At 45.6% G+C, this 21549-nt stretch overlaps 1 protein-coding gene across 11 annotated transcripts in view; it reads left to right on the top strand.

Moving 5' to 3' along the window:
- The first annotated feature begins 6097 nt into the window (after nt 1-6097).
- The window catches only part of ranbp3b (RAN binding protein 3b), a 97306-nt gene continuing 81854 nt past the window's right edge, over nt 6098-21549 (top strand). For 3 of the 11 annotated variants that reach the window (XM_078198444.1, XM_078198442.1, XM_078198446.1), the window contains exons 1-3: nt 6124-6166; nt 12217-12275; nt 17929-18057. Coding sequence is in view for 7 of the 11 variants with exons in the window: in XM_078198435.1 (XP_078054561.1) it covers nt 6145-6166; nt 12217-12275 (81 nt within the window). In the remaining 4 variants the exon portion in view is untranslated. Of the gene's footprint in view, nt 6167-12216; nt 12276-17928; nt 18058-21549 lie in introns of all 11 variants that reach the window. The other 8 variants (XM_078198435.1, XM_078198441.1, XM_078198443.1 and 5 more) reach the window with 6 other exon arrangements.

The raw sequence follows: 21549 nt of genomic DNA on the forward strand, positions 1-21549 counted from the left end.
TATAAAAGCAGGGAGGTCTTGCTGCAATTGTACAAGGTACTGGTGAGGCCGCAACTAGAGTAGTGTGTGCAATTTTGGTCCCCTTATTTGCGGAAGGATATATTGACCTTGGAGGGAGTACAGAGAAGGTTCACCAGGTTGATATCGGAGATGAAGGGGTTAGCTTATGTGGAGAGATGAGTAGATTGGGCCTGTACTCATTGGAGTTTAGAAGGCTGAGGGGAGATCTTATAGAGACATATAAGATAATGAAGGGGATAGACAGGGTAGAAGCAGAGAGATTCTTTCCACTTAGAAAGGAAACAAGAACTAGAGGACACAGCCTCAAAATAAGGGGGAGTCAGTTTAGAACAGAGTTGAGGAGGAACTTCTTCTCTCAGAGGGTAGTGAATCTCTGGAATTCTCTGCCCATTGAAGCAGTGGAGGCTACCTCGTTAAATATGTTTAAGTCACAGGTAGATAGATTTCTGATCAATAAGGGAATTAAGGGTTATGGGGAGCGGGCGGGTAAGTGGAACTAAACCACTATCAGATCAGCCATGATCTTACTGAATGACAGGGCAGGCTCGAGGGGCTAGATGGCCTACTGTCCCCCAATTTGTAACACAAAACCATTGCTTTTTCAAACTCCTGACAGGAACTTATAACAACAGATTCGACCAGATGCCAACTCCATGTGTTACTTTCCCCAAATGACAAGAATACCTTCCCTCACAGGTCTTTTGAAGAACATCAATCTTGTCAGTCATTGGCGCTCTCTTGAAGGATCCCTTTGGATCATGACTTATGACAGACATTTATGTAATGGGAAGTTAATCTAGGATCATTGTGTAATCTTGTGTTCTTACAGATGAATATAACTCTAATTATCCTCCTGGCTTCGTTTATATGCTGCATCATGAAGTATCTTATCAACTGCTCATAATTGCTCCAGAGAGGCTACAAGTATACCACATTAAAGCCTTCTGTTTTTGCCAGAAAGCTATCCTTCCTTTCCAGATCCTTGTTTACAAAATGCAACTAGCAAGTTCCAACCTGTTGCTTAACTCTTTAATTGTAGAGGAAAGGGAATTAATTGGTAAAATCATCTGCTATTGACTCCATCCCATCAGTAGTTGCAATAGATCACAGCCACAGTACTGTGTACAGTTTTGGTCTCACTATTGAAGGAGGGATATATTTGCATTGGAGGGGGGGGAGGGGGGGGGGGGGGGGGGGGGGAGGGGGGGGAGGGGGGGGGGGGGGGGGGGGGGGGGGGGGGGGAGGGGGGGGGGAGGGGGGGGGGGGGGGAGGGGGGGGGGGGAGGGGGGGGGGGGAGGGGAGGGGAGGGGGGGAGGGGAGGGGAGGGGAGGGGGGGAGGGGAGGGGAGGGGAGGGGGGGAGGGGAGGGGAGGGGGAGGGGGGAGGGGAGGGGAGGGGAGGGGAGGGGGGAGGGGGGAGGGGAGGGGGGGAGGGGAGGGGGGGAGGGGAGGGGGGGGAGGGGGAGGGGGGGAGGGGAGGGGGGGGAGGGGAGGGGGGGGAGGGGGGGAGGGGAGGGGGGGGAGGGGAGGGGGGAGGGGAGGGGAGGGGGGGAGGGGAGGGGGGGGGGAGGGGGGGGAGGGGGGGGAGGGGAGGGGAGGGGGGTAGGGGGGGGGAGGGGAGGGGAGGGGGGGGTAGGGGAGGGGGGGGAGGGGAGGGGAGGGGAGGGGGGGGGGGAGGGGAGGGGAGGGGGAGGGGAGGGGAGGGGAGGGGGGGGGGGGGGAGGGGAGGGGGGGGAGGGGAGGGGAGGGGGGGGAGGAGGAGAGGGGAGGGGGGGGGAGGGGAGGGGGGGGAGGGGAGGGGAGGGGGGGGGGAGGGGAGGGGAGGGGGAGGGGAGGGGAGGGGGGGGAGGGGAGGGGAGGGGGGGGGGAGGGGAGGGAAGGGGGGGGAGGGAAGGGGAGGGGGGGGGAGGGGAGGGGAGGGGGGGGAGGGGAGGGGAGGGGGGGGGGAGGGGAGGGGAGGGGGGGGGGGAGGGGAGGGGAGGGGAGGGGGGGGAGGGAGGGGAGGGGGGGGGAGGGGAGGGGAGGGGGGGGGGAGGGGAGGGGGAGGGGGGAGGGGGGAGGGGAGGGGAGGGAGGGGGGGGGGGGGTGGGGGGGGAGGGGAGGGGGGGGAGGGGCGGGGGGGGGGGGAGGGGGGAGGGGGGGGGAGGGGAGGGGGGGAGGGGGGGGAGGGGAGGGGGGGGGGGGGGGAGGGGAGGGGGGGAGGGGGGGGAGGGGGGGGGGAGGGGGAGGGAGGGGAGGGGGGGAGGGGAGGGGAGGGGGGGAGGGGAGGGGAGGGGAGGGGAGGGGAGGGGGGGGAGGGGAGGGGAGGGGAGGGGGGGGGGGAGGGGAGGGGAGGGGGGGGGGGAGGGGGGGGGGGGGAGTGTCATGATTGAAGTATACAAGATTGTTAGGGACATAGATAGACAGGAAGAAATCTTTTCACTTAGTAGAGAAGTCAATAACCAGGGCGCATAGATTTAAGGTAAGGAGCACGAGATTTAGAGGGAATTTGAGAAAAAAATGTTTTCACCCACAGGCTGGTGGGAATCTGGAACTCACTGCCGGAAAAAGTGGTAGAGGTGGGAACCCAACACTTAAGAAGCATTTAGATGAGCACTTGAAATGCCATGGCATACAAAGCTATGACTGTGCTGTTAAGCTGTATGACTCTAAGGTTCAGTAGACTGATTCCTGGGATGAAGGAGTTGCCTTATGAAGAAAGCCTGAGCAGGTTGAGCCTGTATTCTTTGAAGTTCAGAAGAATGAGAGGTGATCTTATTGAAGTATGCAAGATCCTGAGGGGTCTTGACAGGGCAGATGCTGACAGGATGTTTCCTCTTGTAGGGGGAATCTAGAACTAGGGAGCGCAGTATAAAAATAAGAGGTCTCCCATTTAAGATGAGGAGGGATTTCTTGTCTCAGAGGGTTCTTAGGCTTTGAAATTCTCATGCACAGAGAGCAGTGGAGGCTGGGTTATTGAATATATTGAAAGCTGAAACAGACAGAATTTTGGTTGATAAGGGAGCCAAGGGTTATGGGAGACAGGCAGGAAAATGGAGTTAGGGGCACAATCAGATTAGTCATGATTTTATTAAATGGTGGAGCAGGCTCAATAAGCCAAATTTTCCAGTCCTGGCAACATCCTCATAAATCTCCTCTGCATCCCTCCAGAGCAATCACACCTTTTCTGTAATGTGATGACCAGAACTGTACACAGTATTCAAGCTGTGGTCTAACTAATTGTAAACAGTTCTCGCATAACCTCCCTGATCTTATATCCAATGCCTCTGTCAATAAAGGAAAGCACGCCATTGGCCTTGTTAATCACCTTATCGACCTTTAAGGATCTGTGCATATGCACTCCAAAGATCTCTGTTCCTCCATACTACTCCGTCCCCTCCCGTTTACCGTGTAGTCCCTTGCTCTGCTGCATCTCCAAAATGCATTTCCTCACATTTCTCTGGACTGAATTCCATTTTCCACTTTTCAGCCCAATTGACCAGAGCATCTTCCTGATATCTAAAGCTTTTCTCCTCACTGTCAAGCACATGGCCAATTTTTGTATCACCTACGGAATTATCATGGTTGCTACATTCGAATCTAAATTATACACCTGAAACAAGCAGGGATCACATACTGAGCCCTGCGGATCCCCACTGGTAACAGCCTTCCAGTCGCAAAAACACCAGTCATGCATCAGTTATCCTGTGCTTTATACCACTAAGTCAATTTTGGATCCAATTCTGACTCGCCTGCCTTGTGAGACCTTGTCGAAAGCCTTGCTAAAATTCATTTTGACCATATCCACTGCACTGCCCTCATTAACCCTACAGTGACCTCCTTAGAAAATTCAATCCAGTTCGTCAGAGCTGACCTTCCCATAACAAGTCCATATTGACTTTCCTTGATTCACCTCTAATTGAAGTTCTTCCAATCCAAACAACCTCAACAACTCTCTTGGTAATATTTATATCAGAAGATTTATCTGACCACCATTGAATTGTTGATGCATCTGGTTTTACGTTGAGCTACAGTTTATAGAAAAGATTTGCAAGGCTACAGTGAAAAAGGCAGGAGAGTGGAACTAGGTGAGTTACTCTTGCAGAGGAATGGTGGACCGAATGGTGTCTTTCTGTTCTGTAACTATTCCATGATTCTGTATGATTAATGATCTCGGAAGTGAAATTTCTGTAACACATCACAATCAGATGTGCGCAGACAGCATAGGGAGCCTAATGTTGAAAATCATATTCATACTCAATGGATATCTGCTGAGAGAGAGGATGTGATCCTTCCAACCTACTCACTGATAAAAATAGACAATGCTGCAAACACTCAGCAAGTCTGGGCAACAGCACTTAAGTGAGAAAAAGAGTTAACGCTTCAAGCTCAATGGCCTTTAGAAGAATGAGAGGGAATCTCATAGAAACTTATAAAATTCTAACAGGATTAGACAGGGTATATCCAGGAAGAATGTTCTGGATGGTGCCAGAGTCCAGAACTAGGGGTCATAGTTTGAGGATAAGGACTGAGGTGAGCAGAAATTTCTTCACCCAGTGGTGAATCTGTGGAATTCACTACCACTGGCACAGTGGTTAGCACTGCTGCCTCACATCACCAGGGACTCAGGTTTGATTTCCAGCTTGGGTCACTGTCTGCATGAAATCTACACATTCTCCCCGTGTCTGTGTGGGTTCCCTCTGGGTGCTCTGGTTTCTTCCCAGTCCCAAAGGTGTGCTGGTTAGGTGCATTAGCTATGCTAAATTCTCCCTCAGTGTACCCGAACAGGTGTCGGAGTGCGGCAACTAGGGGATTTTCACAGTAACTTCCTTGTAGCCTTAATATAAGCCTACTTGTGACACTAATAACTGAACACAGTAAGTACAAAAGGACAAAACATTATGGTGTGATTTCAGGATAAAAGTGGATATAGCTCTTGGGGCTAAAGGGATCAATGGCTATGGGGGGGGGGGAGGGCGGGGTAGTGGGCAGGATCAAGATATTGAATTTGATGGTCAGCCATGATCATAATGAATGGCAGAGCAGGCTCCAAGGGCCAGATGGCCTACTCCTGCTTACAGTTTCTATGTTTCTTTCATCATCATGTTATGCTTCCCAGATACTTGATGTCTGTGTCAATATGCACAATCTTCTTGGAGATCCTGTCCACTTGGAGCCGGCAGTTTGCGGTGTCGATGGTAGTCATAATGTGGAGATGCCGGCGTTGGGACTGGGGTCCAACGCTGGCATCTCCACATCATTCTTCCCAGATACCAGACCAGCCATATCGATCATTCACTGTTACGAGTTGAGGTTTGCAGCACTTGGGGCAGGGGGAGCGCCTTGCTTGTGGCAGACAGGGTGACCTGGCTCACAATAACCCACCACCCCACCCAGACAGACTGAGCTCAACCAGGATCACCATGCTAACACGCATGCGCACTGCAGTCTGACTAAGGAGCCCAACAACCGGTTGGTTCCCCATTCCTTTACCGTCCATCACCGACTAAAGCCCACCGCTTGTCCGGTGACGAACGGTCAAGCCAGCGCTTCCCCCTAAAGATAATCCCCAACATCCACCGTCCAGTATTCAGATCACATGCTCTCTGCAGGCAGAGCTCGCGCATCCGGGAGACTGTCCGTCAACAGCAGTTAGCCCCGCCCTCTCCCCGCCAACGGCGATCAGCATGAAGTGCGCAGGCGCATCCAAGAGAATGTCCGTCAACTGCGGTTAGCCCCGCCCCCTCCCCAACATGAAGTGCGCAGGCGTATTCGGGAGACTGTCCATCAACAGCGGTTAGTCCCGCCCCCTTCTCTCCAGCGGTGATCAGCATGAAGTGCGCAGGCGCATTCGGGAGAAAGTCCATCAACGCCAGTTAGCCCCGCCCATTGCGAGCAACACATTCGGAAGACTGTCGATCGGGGCAGTCCCGCCCCCAACGTCGCGATCAGCATCAAGTGCGCAGGCGCATTCGGGGAGACTGTCCATCAATGACGGTTAGCCCCTTCCCCTTTCTCCGGCGATCAGCATCACGTACGCATGCGCCACCTTCACCAATGCCCGAAACTGGCGCGGCCAGAACAGAGCGCATGCGCATTGCTACCTTCCGTTCGCGGAGCATTGTGGGGACGCGGAGAATCCTAAAATGGCGGATCTGGCAAACGAAGGTAAGCAAGTGAAAACGGGCACGGAGCATTGGGACGCGGCAGCAGCGAGGCGGGAGTTCAGCTTTCGAACTCAGCATGTGCACCGGTGGCGGTGTTGGTCTCTACTCCAGGGTCAGTGCAGTGTCGCTCTCCCCTGAATGGCTCGACTGAGGGAGGAACTGGGCGCACACACCCACAACAAAACGCCGGCTAACCAGGCCTCTGAGCTACCAGAGCGCCAAACAAATCAATAGCAACAAAATCAGATGGGAATGTCCATTTGGATAGTCACAAGTGCGAGGAATGTGATATGAAAAGGGGAGAACAAATCTATTAGAGCTAAACTGTGAGAAGTAGAAAGAGACTGGGGCATATTGAAACGGAAAACGAGAAGGGGACGCGTTCGAGAGGGAGGATAGGAAACGGAGAGTTAGATAGGATTAAAAGTGATTTGGGGAGAAAAAGCGATCAGGGCAGAGGGGAGCGTTTACAACCAGGTAACAGGAGGAAGAACGGGGGGGGGGGGGGGGTCAATGGGTAGACGTTCAGGGGTGTTTCGATCAGGACGGATGAGGGAGGGTGGCACATCAGGGTGGAGGGGAGAGAGTGATCAGAATGAAGCCCAGGAGAGATTAGGGAGAATCGGGATGATGAGGGTGAGATTGGATTGAGGGGATTAGGTGGGAGGGGACTGGGAGTTCAGGATAAAGGGCAGTGGAGAGATTGGGCAGAATGGAGGAGTGGAGGAAATTGGGAGGGAGGGGAGATCAGGGTGAAGTTGAGATTATGATGGGATGGGGGCAGCAAAGTATGAAGGTAAGGGCACTGAAGAGACATAGTGACCGGAAGGATAGCAGATGAAAAAGGCACAGAAGAATATGAAATGAATAGTGTGAGTTTTATAATAGAGAATTCATAGGTCATTTAGTTTCTTGTGCATGTTCTATAGATCACTCTGCATTGACTCTACCAGCCTTTTCTCTACAAATCTATTGATCTCAATTTTGAGCATTTCAATTGACTCAGAATCTAGAACCTCTTTGAAGATAATTCCATATTTTCTAACACCCATTGTGTTTGAGAGGAAACATGCTAGCTAATTTCACTCCTAAATGGCCGCCTTCTAATTTTGCGGTTATTATCCCATATTCTGGATTGTCCTATCAGGAAATAATTTTTCTGCACTGACCTTATTACTCTGAATCATTTAAAACACCCTTTCACTTCACCCTTTAACCTTCTAACCAAAAACAAACACTATGCAACCTGTTTTTGTAATTTAATCCTTTTAATTTCAATAATGTGATAAATGAGCACTGGGAGGCCATCAGAGAGAGATTGTATTTCAGCTCCACTAAAACTTTCTTGAAAAGGGTTAAGGATGGCAGTCCAAAGCTAATGGCCTCTAGATGACTAAAGAGAAGGTTAAGATGCATCAGGAAAAGGGGGCTGATGATAAGTGTCAGATTCATAATTGAGTGGAGAACCAAGTCAAAAAGTATGGAGAAATTGGAAAAAGAAATAAGAGAGCAGATGGTTGGAGTTGTACCTAGCACATAAGAAAATGGTTGTGGTTGTTGGAGACCTTCATCTTAGCTGGAGGACATCACTGCAGGAGTTTCTTATGTTGATGTCTTAGCCCCATCCATCTGCAGCTGGTTTATCAACGACTTTCCTTCCATCATATGGTGAGAAGTAGGGATGTTCATTGATTAAAGTGTTCAGTACCATTCGTTACTCTGATACTGATGCAGTCCCTATCCATATGTGGCAACACCTGGACAATGTTTGGAGTTGAGTTGATAAGTGGAAAAGAGTATAAGTGCCAAGTGATGACTATCTCGAACAAGACAATCTAACCATCTCCTCTTGACATTGTGGCACCACAATGCATAAATGGAATACTCGCGACTTACCTGAATGAGTGCAGCTCCAACAACATTCAGGAAGCTTGACACCAACCAGGACAAAGCAGCCACTTGATTTGCACTCTCCACCGCCTTAAACATCCACTTCCTCTATTACTGACACACACTGATAGCAGTTTGTACTAAATACAGAATGTAATGCAGCTACTTCATAGAATCATAGAAACCCAACAGTACAGAAAGAGGCCATTCGGCCCATCGAGTCTGCACCGACCACAATCCCACCCAGGCCCCACCCCCATATCCCTACATATTTTACCCACTAATCCCTCTAACCTACGCATCTCAGGACACTAAGGGGCAATTTTTAGCATAGCCAATCAACCTAACCCGCACATCTTTGGACTGTGGGAGGAAACCGGAGCACCCGGAGGAAACCCACGCAGACACGAGGAGAATGTGCAAACTCCACACAGACAGTCACCCAAGCCGGGAATCAAACCCAGGTCCCTGGAGCTGTGAAGCAGCAGTGCTAACCACTGTGCTACTGTGCCGCCCTTGCCAAGCCTCCTCCGACAGCACTTCCATACCCATGACCACAACCACCTCGAAGAATGGACAGCAGATGTGTGGGAACACCACCACCTCCAAGTTCCCCTCCAGGTCACACAGCATTCTAACTTGGAGCTATTTTGCTGTTCCTTCACTGCTGGGGCACAAACCTGAAACCCTCTTCCGCATTATACTGTGGATGTTCTTATACTAGATAGACTGCAGCGGTCCAAGAAAGCAGCTCACCACCACTTCATGGGCCATTAGGGATGGGCAACAAATGCTAGCCTTGCTGGCAATGCTCATATCCCATGGAAGATATTGTATGAGAATAAATTAGCAGGTGACATAAAAGAGAGCCCAAAAATATTTTGTACATTTACAACTAATAAAAGGGTAGCCAAAACAGGTGCCAATGAAGGAATTAAAAAAGAGATTTCCTTCTGGAGCTAAAATAAAGGTGTAAATTGTGGAAGCTCTGGACACAAACATCCAATTCTTCCTGGATATTGGGTAATGCTGGACGAATGGAGAATTGCAAGTATTACACTCCTGTTCAAAAAAGGCGAAAGGGATAAACCTGGCAGTTACCAGCCAGTTAGCTTCATGACACTGGTGAGGAAACTTTGAGAGACAATCTGGGATGGAGTTAATAGGCACTTGGAAAAGTATGGGTTAATAAATGTAAGTCAGCATGGAGTTGTTAAAGAAAAATTCTATTTGATTAACTTGAGCTCTTCAGTGAATGGAGACAGTTGAAAGAATCCTAGAATTGAATCATAGAATGATACAGTACATGAGGCAGTCATTTCACTCATCATGCTTGTGCTGGGTCTTTCACAGAGCTACCCAGTTAATACCACTTCCCCTCTCTCTTTCTCAATTTTATCTGTTCAATTATTTACCCAATTCTCTTTTGAATGTTATTGTTGAATCTGCTTCTACATGTTCAGGTAGTACATCCCAGGTCACAACAGCTCGCTGCATTTAAAAAAACTTTTCATGATGTGCCCTCCGATGACTGTGCCTATCACTTTTAATCTGTATCCTTTGGTAAGTGACCATTCTGCTACTGCAAGCAGTTCCTCCCTCCATTTGATCTATCAGAAGTATTCATGGTTTTGAACACCATCAAATCCCTTAACGCTTTCAGCTTTAAGATGAACATTTATATGTTGAGGATATGGGATCAGTGAGAACATTTAGTGGGTGCAGGAACAGAAGAGCCTTCATAATAGCAACAGTGACAGGACAAGTTGATAAGCTTTTGTTTTATAACAGAGGTATAGGAGATGAAGTTGGTCTACAACAGCCATGGACCATAAAATGTAGAAGCAGAAGTAGACCATTTGGTGCATTGAGTCTGCTTTGCCATTTAACAAAATCATGACTAATCAGATATAAGCTCAACTCCACTTTCCCACCTTATCCCCATAACCCTTGATTCCCTTACTGATTAAAATCTGTCTATCTTAGCCTTGAACATAACCCAGCTTCCACAGCCCTCTGTGGTAAAGAATTCCACAGATTCACTGCCCTCTTTGAGAGAGGAAATTCCTCCTCACTCTGTTTTAAATTGGTGACCCCTTACTCTGAGATTATGTCCACTGGTCCTAGACCCTCCCAAAACAACCCCTGAGCATCTATCCTGTCAAGCTCCCTGATATTTCTATATGTCTCAATAAGGTCACCTCTCATTCTCTAAACTCCAGTGAGTACAGGCCCAACCTACTCAACTTGTTGTGAATTGCCAACTGATTTTTTCACAGCAATCTATCAGTTTTATACCGAAGTTCATTTGGTAGCTCATATCCAAGTCTCGCTGTTGCTTTTACTTGGTTTGAAATTAAAAATCTTGGTGATATTTTGCAAGTCAATGGAAAATAAGAATTAACATTGTGAAAAATTGGCTGCTACCAGGCCATTTGGCACTGCTGGCATATACCAATTCACCTCCATAGAGTACAAACACAAAGAAATTATACTAAACACTGAAAACTTCTCATATTCCAACATCCCTAAGCTAAAGGTTAATATCCCATACTGGTTTTGAGTGCAGGTGTGTTAGTTACAGTATGTATAAGAAGTGTCTGTGTAAAGCGTGCATGGGGGAGGGGACGCTGTATGCATTATGCATTGTGTGTGCAAGATGAGAGCCTGACTGCGGGCAAGGAGTGTGTGCGCCATGGCATGTGTAAGAGCGTGAGTGGGGTATAAGAAAGAGACAAATGGTGAGTGGATTGTTTGAGATAGACTGCAAGATGAATGTGAGTGAATGCTGCACTGATGCGTGTTTGTGAGGAAGGGTATGAAAAAGAGAGAATATTCGAATGGAAAGTTTTGATTATGAGTGTGTGCAATAAGTAGCATGAAAAAGCATGATGAATGTTCAGATATAAGGGAAGTGAAAGTATCAGAAGTTGCCAGTATGTCAGAATGCATATGAGGGAATTGTGAGTATGTGCAAGCTCTTGAAATGGTTTAAGTCTTTGAGAATTTTGTTGTGCGTGTGTGCACGAAGGCAGTTGCATGTGTAGGTGAGCGACAGAGAGGCACATTTGGAGGGTGTAAGAGAGTGCACGCAAGGGGAATGAGTGAGTGAGGATGAAGGCAGTGTTTTTGTGCGAGACTTGGCATGCCTGAATGGGAGTGTTTGTGGCTCAGGCAGTATGTATTTGTGTGAGGATAAGAAAAGAGTGGTATGAGACATCCAAACAAGGGGTGGAAATGTGTGAGCACATGTGAGGGGAATGTGCAGGAAAGAGTGTGACTGAATGTGAGCAGTTGTGCATGAGAAGTGATTGTGTGACATTTGTGAGAAAGGGACATGAAGTAAGTGTGTACCATACTGTATGTGCCAAGAATGTATGAGTGATCAACTCTACACGTGTGAAGACAGAATATATAAAGTTGCCATGGTCCCAGATGACCATAGGCTGCTCACCTCTTTGAGGGGGAGTGCTGACTGGTGGTGATTTAACCTGAGGATCACCACACCTCAGGCGAGAGACATGGTTCAGAAGGCGGGCTTTCATGAATAACCTCAGCCGATATGGGAATTGAACCCACACTGTTGGCGTCACTGCATCACGAACCAGCCGTCCAGCCAACTGAGCTAAACTGACCCCCATGCAGAATATATAAGAGACTGCATGAGGGAAATGTATAGGAAAGTGAATGTGTGTGAAGGAGGCTGCGTATCTGATAGCTCACGAGGTTTGTGTGAGCACTGTGTGTGGTGTGCATGGCTGACACCATGCATATACGAGACTAGTGTGGCGCACAGGGCTGTGCTGTGTGGGTGGATAGTTTACATTGTGTCAGAGGAGCAGCACGTTTATGGGTTAAGTAGCTGGACCTGAGGGGAGTATGAGACTGAGGATGTGAGAGTAATGGGGATGAAATGTGAGAGATAGAGCAAGTGGGCAAAGCGTTTAGAATAGCAGGTGGGAGTGCATTGAATGTAAAGGAGAGTGCAAGGCGTATAAGAAATTGAAGCAGTATGGAGTGTTTGGAAAAAGGAGGGCGGATGTGTGCGAAGGGGATTGAGTATGGATGAATGTGTCAGACTGAGTATTTCTGCAATTTCTTGTCGAAGAAAAGAAGTTGTGACTAAAATGTGCATACTGATTTATTGTTCTTTATTCACAGAGAAACCTGCCATTGCTCCACCTGTTTTTGTATTTCAAAAAAACGAGAAAGGACAGAAGGTAACCGTTCTACCTCAGTATTCATTTCAGTGTATTACATTTTGTGAAACAGTAGAGTTGCCAGTTTGAGCTATACCTGAGTTGTCTTACAAAAATTTGAAATTGAAAGCATTTTGCAACATAGATCCCATTTTAAATGTGCCACTGAAACCCACATTAACTCACTTTTCTGGACCCTGTTTCTAGCACCCACTGCCCTGTGCAGTGTATTTTTTCTTAATCTCTAACCTTGCTTGATACTTGTGAATTTTGTATTTTATGCCAATCTGTTCCAATCTCACTGTCTGCTTGCTTGCTTCTTCATCTGAGGCTTTATTTTATACAAACATACTTTCACCTTTTTAAGACTGGACAAACATACTGCTCTTTCTTCAAATAATGTTACTGGGGTGATCTTTATTAACGTTCTGTTTACCAATAGTGTAAATCAGTGATCTTGTGCCAGCTAATCTAGCTTGCTTTGCTTTTCCAGCTGCGAGTTAACAAAAAATGGATATGGTTGTGTAATCTCAGCTTTCATTTTGGTATGCTTTATGACTTTTAAAGTGTATTAGAACTGGAGTGCTGAAGAGGCAAGACTTGAAAGGATGTTGTACGTAGGTTGTGTGTTTCGAGTTAGTAATGTGTCAAGATGGTTCTGATGACTGGATGGTTCACCAGAATGATTTGAACCTTGAGGTGTGTGAAATTTGTGGATCAAACTTCCACCTCTAACTGTCCTTGTGGGTGGTGGTAGGCAGCAAATGCTGGTAGTTGAATTATGATTTGAACTCCAGTGAAATTAGATTTATTTATTTATTTCAAAAATGTATTGCAAATAAGATAGTGATGTAGCAAAAGGTTTAAATGGCTGTATAAATAGTAAGCCTAAATGTATCTAAAATCTGGGCTGTTATGAAAATGGCTTTCAAAGTGATATTGTTTAAAAAATCTATAGGAATGAAATCAACTCGAGGAATGAAAACATCATTTTAATGTGGCCCCTTTTTAAAATAGAAGTAGTGAACTTACGTACTCGACCAATGTGAGACATCATCATTGGGATGTGGATCACTTGTCTATTTTGGATGCACTGTGATAGCTTTAGGGCAAGCTTTAGACTGGCTTAGATTCATTTCAGACAGCAAGCAGACTTTAATATTGTTAGTCTCCAGTGCATAAAGTTCCAGAGTCAGTGGCAACTTCATTAATCTATTGTGCATCATGTCCTTTAGAAAGTAGCCTTGTTATAAAGCAGCCTGACTATTTTTGTCCTCTGTTGCTGTCAGACCTACTACCTTTTTATTCCTGGAGAGGGGCAAAGGGAAGGAGAAAGAACATGAAGATGGAAATGGGAGAGAATGAGTGCATAAGGGAGAGAGAGAATGATGCATTCTATGGGCTCAGCTTTCACACATGTATGCCAGTGGCGCTCAGCTCCGTCTTCCCATCAGTTCCTTGGACTGCCCCTCGGCTGTTGGAATGCCTATCTGACATCTAGTCTTGGATGAGTCACAACTTCCATCAGTTAAACATCGAGAACACTGAAACCATCATCTTCAGTGTCTATTACAAATATTTGCATTGATAGCATTTTTGTTTTTGCCACTGTCCTGAACTGAAAGATACCTTGGTGCCCTGATTAAATTTGAGAACTTTGATTCATGAAGATGGTTTTCTTTCACTTCTGCCCTATTGTCTGTTTTAGTCTACTTTCTGATATCCTTGCTGGCCACCTCGCCTCCACTCTTCATAAACTTCCAATCTCCTATTCCACCACAATACATTCTTCTCTCTCATTGCTTGCCTTCACAGGCTTACATTAATTCCCTGTCCCCCAAGGTGTTCAATTTAATATTATTGTCCTTGCCTTCAAATCTCTCCATGTCATTGCCTGCCTTATCAATGCAATCTCATACTAGGAGCAGAACTTTATCCACATGAGCCTTACTATCTGGAAGTCCCTATTAGTTGAAACCTGTTCACCTTCTGTCCTAATTCTAAAGATTTCTATCGTTAATCAAGCTTTCAGTCAAGCCTCAACTTCCCCCCTTCCGAGTGTGGTATTAAATTTCCTGTGCGTATCTAAAGCACCTTGGTACATTTGTTTTGCATTAAAGTGCTATATAAATGCAAGTTATGTGGCAGGGGTACATTAGATGAGTTAACATGAGTGATAGGAAGAATATGATTGCACTAGGGAGGGTGCGGAGAAGATTCATCAGGATGTTGCTTGGGCTGGAAGAGTTATGAAGAGTGGCTGACTAAGCTGGGGTTTTTTCCCATAGAGCAGAGAAGGCTGAGGGGGGGGGGGGGGGGGGGGGGGTGGGGGGGGACGGGACATGATCGAGGTGTGCAATATTATGAGGGACGTAGATAGGAAGGAGCTTTTCCCCTTGGAGGGGTAAATAATCAGGAGACATAGATTTAAGGTAAAGAGCAGGAAATTTAGAAGGAATTAGAGGAAAAAGCCTTTTCACTGAGAGGATGGTAGGAATCTGAAACTCATTGTCTGAAAGGGTAGTAGCGGCAGGGACCCTCACAGCATTTAAGAAATATTTAGATGAGCACTTGAAATGCCCTAGCATACAAGAATACAGGCCAAGTGCCAGGAAATGGGATTAGAATAGATAGGTGCTTGATGGCCTTGGTGGAGACAAGATGGGCCGAAGAGCCTCTTTTTGTGCTGTGAAACTCTATGACTCTGAATATTTATGAAAAGGAGGGGTGAGAAAGCAAGAGAGGAGAGTTCAAAATGTGATGTGAATGAAGTCGGTGGGGAAGGAGGAGGACCATGGCCAAGGGAGCAGAGAGAGTGCCTGAGAGAGGGCAGAAAAGCTGAATAGGTATGCTTCAGGTGAGAATGTGTGCACAAGCAGAGAGCAGAAGATAATTTGCACCAGGGCAAGAGTGAATGTGGTAAGTACAAACTGGAGAAAAGTCTAAGAATGAGGGAAAAGAGACAGTGTGTTGCGAGTGGGAGGGATGAGGAAAAGGTTAGTATACATTGCGAGGGTGAGAGAGAAGAAGGAACAGAATGAATCTGGAAGAGAGAGTGCATGACGGGGAAGTCTTTTGGTGTGTGTATGGTTGTATGGGGGTGGTAGGTGATGGAGAGAGGATAGAAAAGAGCATCACAGAGGGTGGAGAATATTGTAAATCTGCAGTGTACGCAAGCGACCAGTCTCATTCCTTTCCTTCTTGAGAAAATAGGAAAGTGGAAAATTGCAGTTGAATCACATCTCATTATATTGGACTGTTATAACATTATTATCCTATGTTGCTCTAAAGCCTGTGTTAGTGTGCTAACCATATTCAACTATTAAGCCTTTGTATAAGTGCTGCCTATTAGCGGCTATAAAAATAAATGTTTCCTTTCAATATGTTATCATTTTGATAAAAGAATATCATTGTTCCCAATCACACTCTGGCTGAGCATTGTGAGGCTACTTAGGTTATCCATCTCTTGCATGGATTTTCCCACTGCTGGTGTAGAGCTCCTATATGGATCTATGGGTGACCATCATGTCCCCAACCCCTCTCAAAACCAAAGTCACGCAGTAAGATGGGGATCAACAACTGAACCACACATCTACTTCACATGTACATGTAGCAAAAAGAACCAGGGCTGACTTTTGAGAAAAAAAATACTTAGATCTTTTGTGGTATTGAGAAGCAGGGCCAATCTTTATTTTTAAAAAGGTTAAGTTGATGAGATGCAAGCTAATCTGTTAACCTTGCACTGTTGTCTTGCATGGTAAGAAATATGATACAGCAATAAAAACAGTGCTGGAAATACACAGCAGTTCTAACAGCATCAGTGGAGAGAGAAACAGAGTTAGTGTTTTCAATCAAATGTGATTAATTTGCTCTCCACGGATGTTACTGGACCTGCTGAGTATTTCCAGCAATTTCTGTTTTAATTTCAGATTACCAGTATCTACAGTATTTTGTTTTTAAGATGACACAGCAAGTCTGCCTGAAATGAAAAGCTGTTCTTTAGCATCACCCAGTGCCCAGAGCCTGCAGCTGCATACAGTTTCAAAACATTATTTTCAGAGTATCACATGATTTTCTGACAGCCACAATAGGCTGTTAGACTGGGAACATTCCATTACAGCTGGCAAATGCAAAATTTGTGTAATCTGTCCTCTCATTTTAATTCTTGGAGTCCAAGTATAACAGCTTTGTGGAATTTCCTGTTTTGTCATACTTATTACTTTCACAGTCGCAATTTTGTCACACTATAAACTATAAGAATTATAGCTGCACTTAACCATTACTTAACCCTCAGGGCATTATAGAAATTTGTGTATTTTTTAAGAATCACAATGGACTTTTAAACTGCAGCACAGGATTCCCTTAAAAGTTTCCCTGTGACTATGGGGAAGTTTTTTCTTATACAAATCCTTTAATGACAAGACTTTCCTCACCTGATACCGGGAGTGGAATTGAAAGTTCCCATTCCGGGCTCTTGCACAAAACCTAGAGCACTCTATCTGCCCCTTTGACTCTTCTCCCTCCCACCTCAAATGCCCATTTCTTCTTGGCTGTTGCACTTTTCTGCTCCCTCCTTCTGTTTCCCTTCCTTAGCCTTCCTGACCACTGCCTCAAATCATCCACTGGAAGAGGCAGCCCGTGGCCAAATTCCCCTCCTTTTTGTTGGTGTACAACAAAAAGGCACCCACAACCTAATGGCTGGACCCATTTCCTACAACCCCACCAGAAAATGCTTCCTTACCTGTGGCAGCATCTCCCATCAAAAGGACAGACGAGAGAAAACAAAGCAGAGGACAAATAGACAGAAGAATGGAAAGTAGAATGGGAATAAAGGAGGGGAAATGGCCAGAAATTAGAAATGAACCATGGACCTCCTGCCAGGTCCACCTGGAAGAGGCCTCTTGTAGTCATGACAGAAGAAAGAGCTGGAGACAAGTGAAAGAGAAAAGAAAAAAATGCGGTGGCATAGTGGCATTGTTACTGGACTAGTAATCCAGAGACCCTGGGGTAATGCTCTGGGGACCCGGGTTCGAATCCCACTGCGGAAGATGGTGAAATTTGAATTCAATAAATATTCTAAATGTAATGTCTAATGATGACTGCGATTGTCGTAAAAACCCATTTGGTTCACTAATGTCCTTTAGGGAAGAAAATCTGCCATCCTCCCTCGGTCTGGCTGACATGTGACACCAGATCCACTGCAATATGGTTAACTCTTAAATGCCATCAGGGATGGGTAATAAATGCTGGCCCAGCCAGCGATACCCACATCCCATGAACAAATTTTTTAAAAATACCATGAAGATGAAAGAGACAAGTGAGATTCGATGTATCTCCTGACTTACCACAAGCAATTCCACAACCAGCAGGCATTTTGTGTCCATCATATTTTAGCAGAGTTTGTGCTATACTTCAAAGTATAAAGACCTTTGATCATCTCTGAATCCAGTGTTCACAGTAATCGATTTTGTAACTTTAAGCTTTCTTCAGTGTGATGTTTCTGAATGTTATAAACAGAAGTCAAATGGTGTGCAGTGTCATCAGAGATTGGCTGGTTGCCTGTCTAATTCTATATATTAAAGTCTTGGATGGTTTTGTCACACTGGGGAGTCATGACTTTGTTACAGGGAGTCGCACCTCTAATGTGTGAAAACACTTTCAAACTTTTTTGCAGTTTTTTTTCGTATGGCTACTTGTGATTGGCCTATAGTGACCAGGTCCCTTCTTGGTCCTCCATAAGTGCGACTCGCAATTTGTTGAAATCTACTTCCGCTGGTGACGAGTTAAATAAACGTCAAACAATGTAAGATAGTCATGCTTATAATATTGTTACTAAATCTTAAGTGTAAATTGATTAACTGTTCCTTTTGTTAGCTTATTACCCTCAGTTTTCACTCCCAGTCTGATAAGAGGCCTCTTCCAGGTGGACCTGGCAGGAAGCCCATGGTTCATTTCTAATTTGTACTAGTTTATTTTTCATTCTTTGCTCCTGGTGCATACACACTCCCAAACAATGTCCTCCTCCAGATGCTGTTTTATTTAATTAATTACATGGCAGCCATTCTATTTGATTGGCAGTGGGTTTTCCGGTTTCAAGGTGTCTTCTCCTTCTATGTTGATTTTTAGAACATACTCATTTGCTGTTTGCTCTCTATTCATTTGTTCCCTACCAACCATAAAAAACTTGGCCCAGATGCTGTTTCATTTAATTCACTTATTTGGAGAATATGCTGTATTTAATTTTATTTTACTATTTTAATTGTGAGATTGGTTAGCACAGTTGGCTGGATGGCTGGTTTGCGATGCAGAGTGATGCCAACAGCATGGCTTCAATTCCCATACTGGCTGAGGTTATTCATGAAGGCCCCGCCTTCTTAACCTTGCCCCTCACCCGAGGTATGGTGACAATCAGGTTAAATCATCACCAGTTAGCTCTCTCTCAAGAAGGGGGAGAGCAGCCTATGGTCTTCTGGGACTTTTGTGACTTTCATTTTTCACTATTTTAATAACTGATTCCAATAGTTACAATATATTGGCTCTTTTTAGCTGTCAGCTGTGGCTCAGTTGGTAGCACACTCGCCTCTTGAGTCCAAAGATTGCGGGTTCAAGTCCCATGTGAGGAAACAAATCAAGGCTGCACTCTACTGCAGTGTTGAACGAATCAGAGGTGCCGATTTCACGAGATGTTAAACCATGGCTTCATCTGCCCCCTTGTGTGAATGTGAAAGATCCCATGGCACTGTAGTGAAGAAGAGCAGTGAAATTATGTGGTGCCATGGCTAATATTCTCAATCAACTTCACAAGGATAGATTTAACTGGTCATTTGCTATTTGTAGGAGATGAGCAGGTCAGTGGGATAATTGCAGTATTCAGCTCCATTACCTCACATCATGAAGCAGCCCATCATTGCATGCAACAAGACCTGGACCACAGGCTTGGGGTCATAAGTAGGAAGTAACTTTTGCGCCATATAATTGACCAGCAATGGCAATCCCCAACATGAGAGAATTTAACTACTTCCCCATAACCTTCAAAGACTTACTATCAAAGAGTCCCTCACCACTAGCATAGAAACTTGACTTGACCAGCCACATAAATGCCATGACTACAAGAACTGCTCAGATCTGAGTACTCTGTGAATTTTGAGCTTGACAACTGCAATATGACTAGATCCTGGAAGTCTTTTAACCACACCAATGGCAGCAGAGCCCTCCATCCCCCATTTCTGACATAAACCTCCTCTCTGTGTTCCTGAAACCCAATACCTTCTTGCCAACAATCTGAGATTCTGCCCAGCCCACAGGACCCCATTTTCTTTTAGTCCCTGGAATATTTTGTAGTATTACCATATTTCAGAAAACTGCACCCACTGGTTCAAAATTCACTGCTTCTTCACGCATTCTTTTGTAGACTTCTGGACTCTTTACCTCTGGTATTGGCGTGGCATTGCTGCCTCGCAGCGCCAGGGACCCGGGTTCGATTCCCGCCTTGGGTCACTGTCTGTGTGGAGTTTGCACATTCTCTCCATGCTTGCGTGGGTTTCCTCCGGGTGCTCCGATTTCCTCCCACAGTCTGAGAGACATGCTGGTTAGGTGCATTGGCCATGCTAAATTCTCCCTCAATGTACCCGAACAGGTGGCAGAGTGTGGCGACTAAGGAATTTTCACAACAACTTCTTTGCAGTGTTAATGTAAACCTACTTATGACACATATATAAACTTTTTTACTTTAAACTTTCCTCTTTATTGAGACCTGCAGCTGCTCTGAGAATTTAGAAAGCTACCATATTCTTAAACATCAAGAACCCGTTCGCCATGCTTTGAGATCCAAGACCAAGCACTTCCCCAATGCTTTTAAACCTGCACATCTCTCTCTCCGCTGATGATAAACCATGAAATCTCCGTACCTCCCTAGAGTATTGTGGCCCGTGAAAAACCTATTTAAATTCTGCCAAATTTTGGTAGTGTCCCATTGCCACTCCACTCATTCATTTGTGCATTATTGACCCATAACTTCCTTGGAGTTGCAATCAATGGTGGATTGCCACTCCGTAGTGACTTACTTGTGTTTGAAATGTAAAGTGCCTGTCTTGCACGACCTTCCTGACATCACCAGATGGGGGATCCAGACATGGGATTTAAGTCACTTTGTCGGATAGTTCCCAGCCCAGTGCAATTGTCCAGAGGATGGTAGCCCTTCTGGACAATTGCTGGGTAAAAACTTACATGGGAGCCTCCAAGAGGGATTGGTACAGAAAGTACTTTTCACCAAGAGCAGGAGGAGACAATTTAGTTCCTCAAATCTGTTTGACTATTCGATGATCATGGCTGATCTGTGGCCGAATCTAGATGCCTGCCTTTGTCCCATATCCCTTCACAGCTTTGGTTAATAAAAATATAATCTCAGATTTACAATTCACCTCACATAATTGCCGTTTTCTGAAAGAGTTACAAACTCCGGGCACCCTTTGAGTGTTTCTAAATTTCAGTCCTGAGAGAAAGGCCTTAGTCTAATTTTTAGACTACATCCGTAGTCCTGGACTCCCCAAACAGCATTAATAACTTATCTCATCTATGAACTCCCTGTAACATCTTGAAGATCAAATTAACCGTTAACCTTATGAATTCCAGAGAATGCAACCCTAATTTGTGTAAATGTTCCTTGTAATTTAACCCTTGGAGTCCAGGGTATCATTCTGGCAAATCTGCACTGCACTATCTCCAATACCAAAATATTCATCACAATGCGTGGTGCTTGGAATTGCCCACAGTACTCCAGGTGTGGTCCAACCAAGGCTTTGAATAGCTGAAGCATAACTTCTACCTACTTATATGTTGGTCTTTTGAATGTTCATACCTGCATTCCATTAGCCTTTTTGAATATTTGTCTATACCTGAATGGGACATTTTAATGATCTGTGTACACAAACCTCCCTCATGTACTCTGTCTCTTTGGACTTTCACTGTTTGTAGCTTTTTACCACTTAGAAAGTGGATCATCTCACATTTGCCTTTATTGAAATCCATTTTACAAAGTTTTGCCCATAACCTATTAACATTTCTCTGTAGTTTTAACTTCCCACCTACGTTGCTTAAAGTGCTGGCTATCTTTGTGTCATTTACAAAGTTGGCTAGGTCTCAGTTCTTGAGACCCATGACGCAGATCCTTGTTGAACACTACTAATCACATCCTGCCGATTAGACTATCTGTCCATTATTCTTTCTCTGTCTCCTACACTTGGCCAGTTTTCTAATTGGATAAATTGTTTGACTTTGGATTTCATGAACTTCAACT

The sequence above is a fragment of the Mustelus asterias genome, chromosome 26 (genome assembly GCF_964213995.1).
Source record: "Mustelus asterias chromosome 26, sMusAst1.hap1.1, whole genome shotgun sequence".
In the NCBI taxonomy this organism is placed as follows: domain Eukaryota; kingdom Metazoa; phylum Chordata; class Chondrichthyes; order Carcharhiniformes; family Triakidae; genus Mustelus; species Mustelus asterias.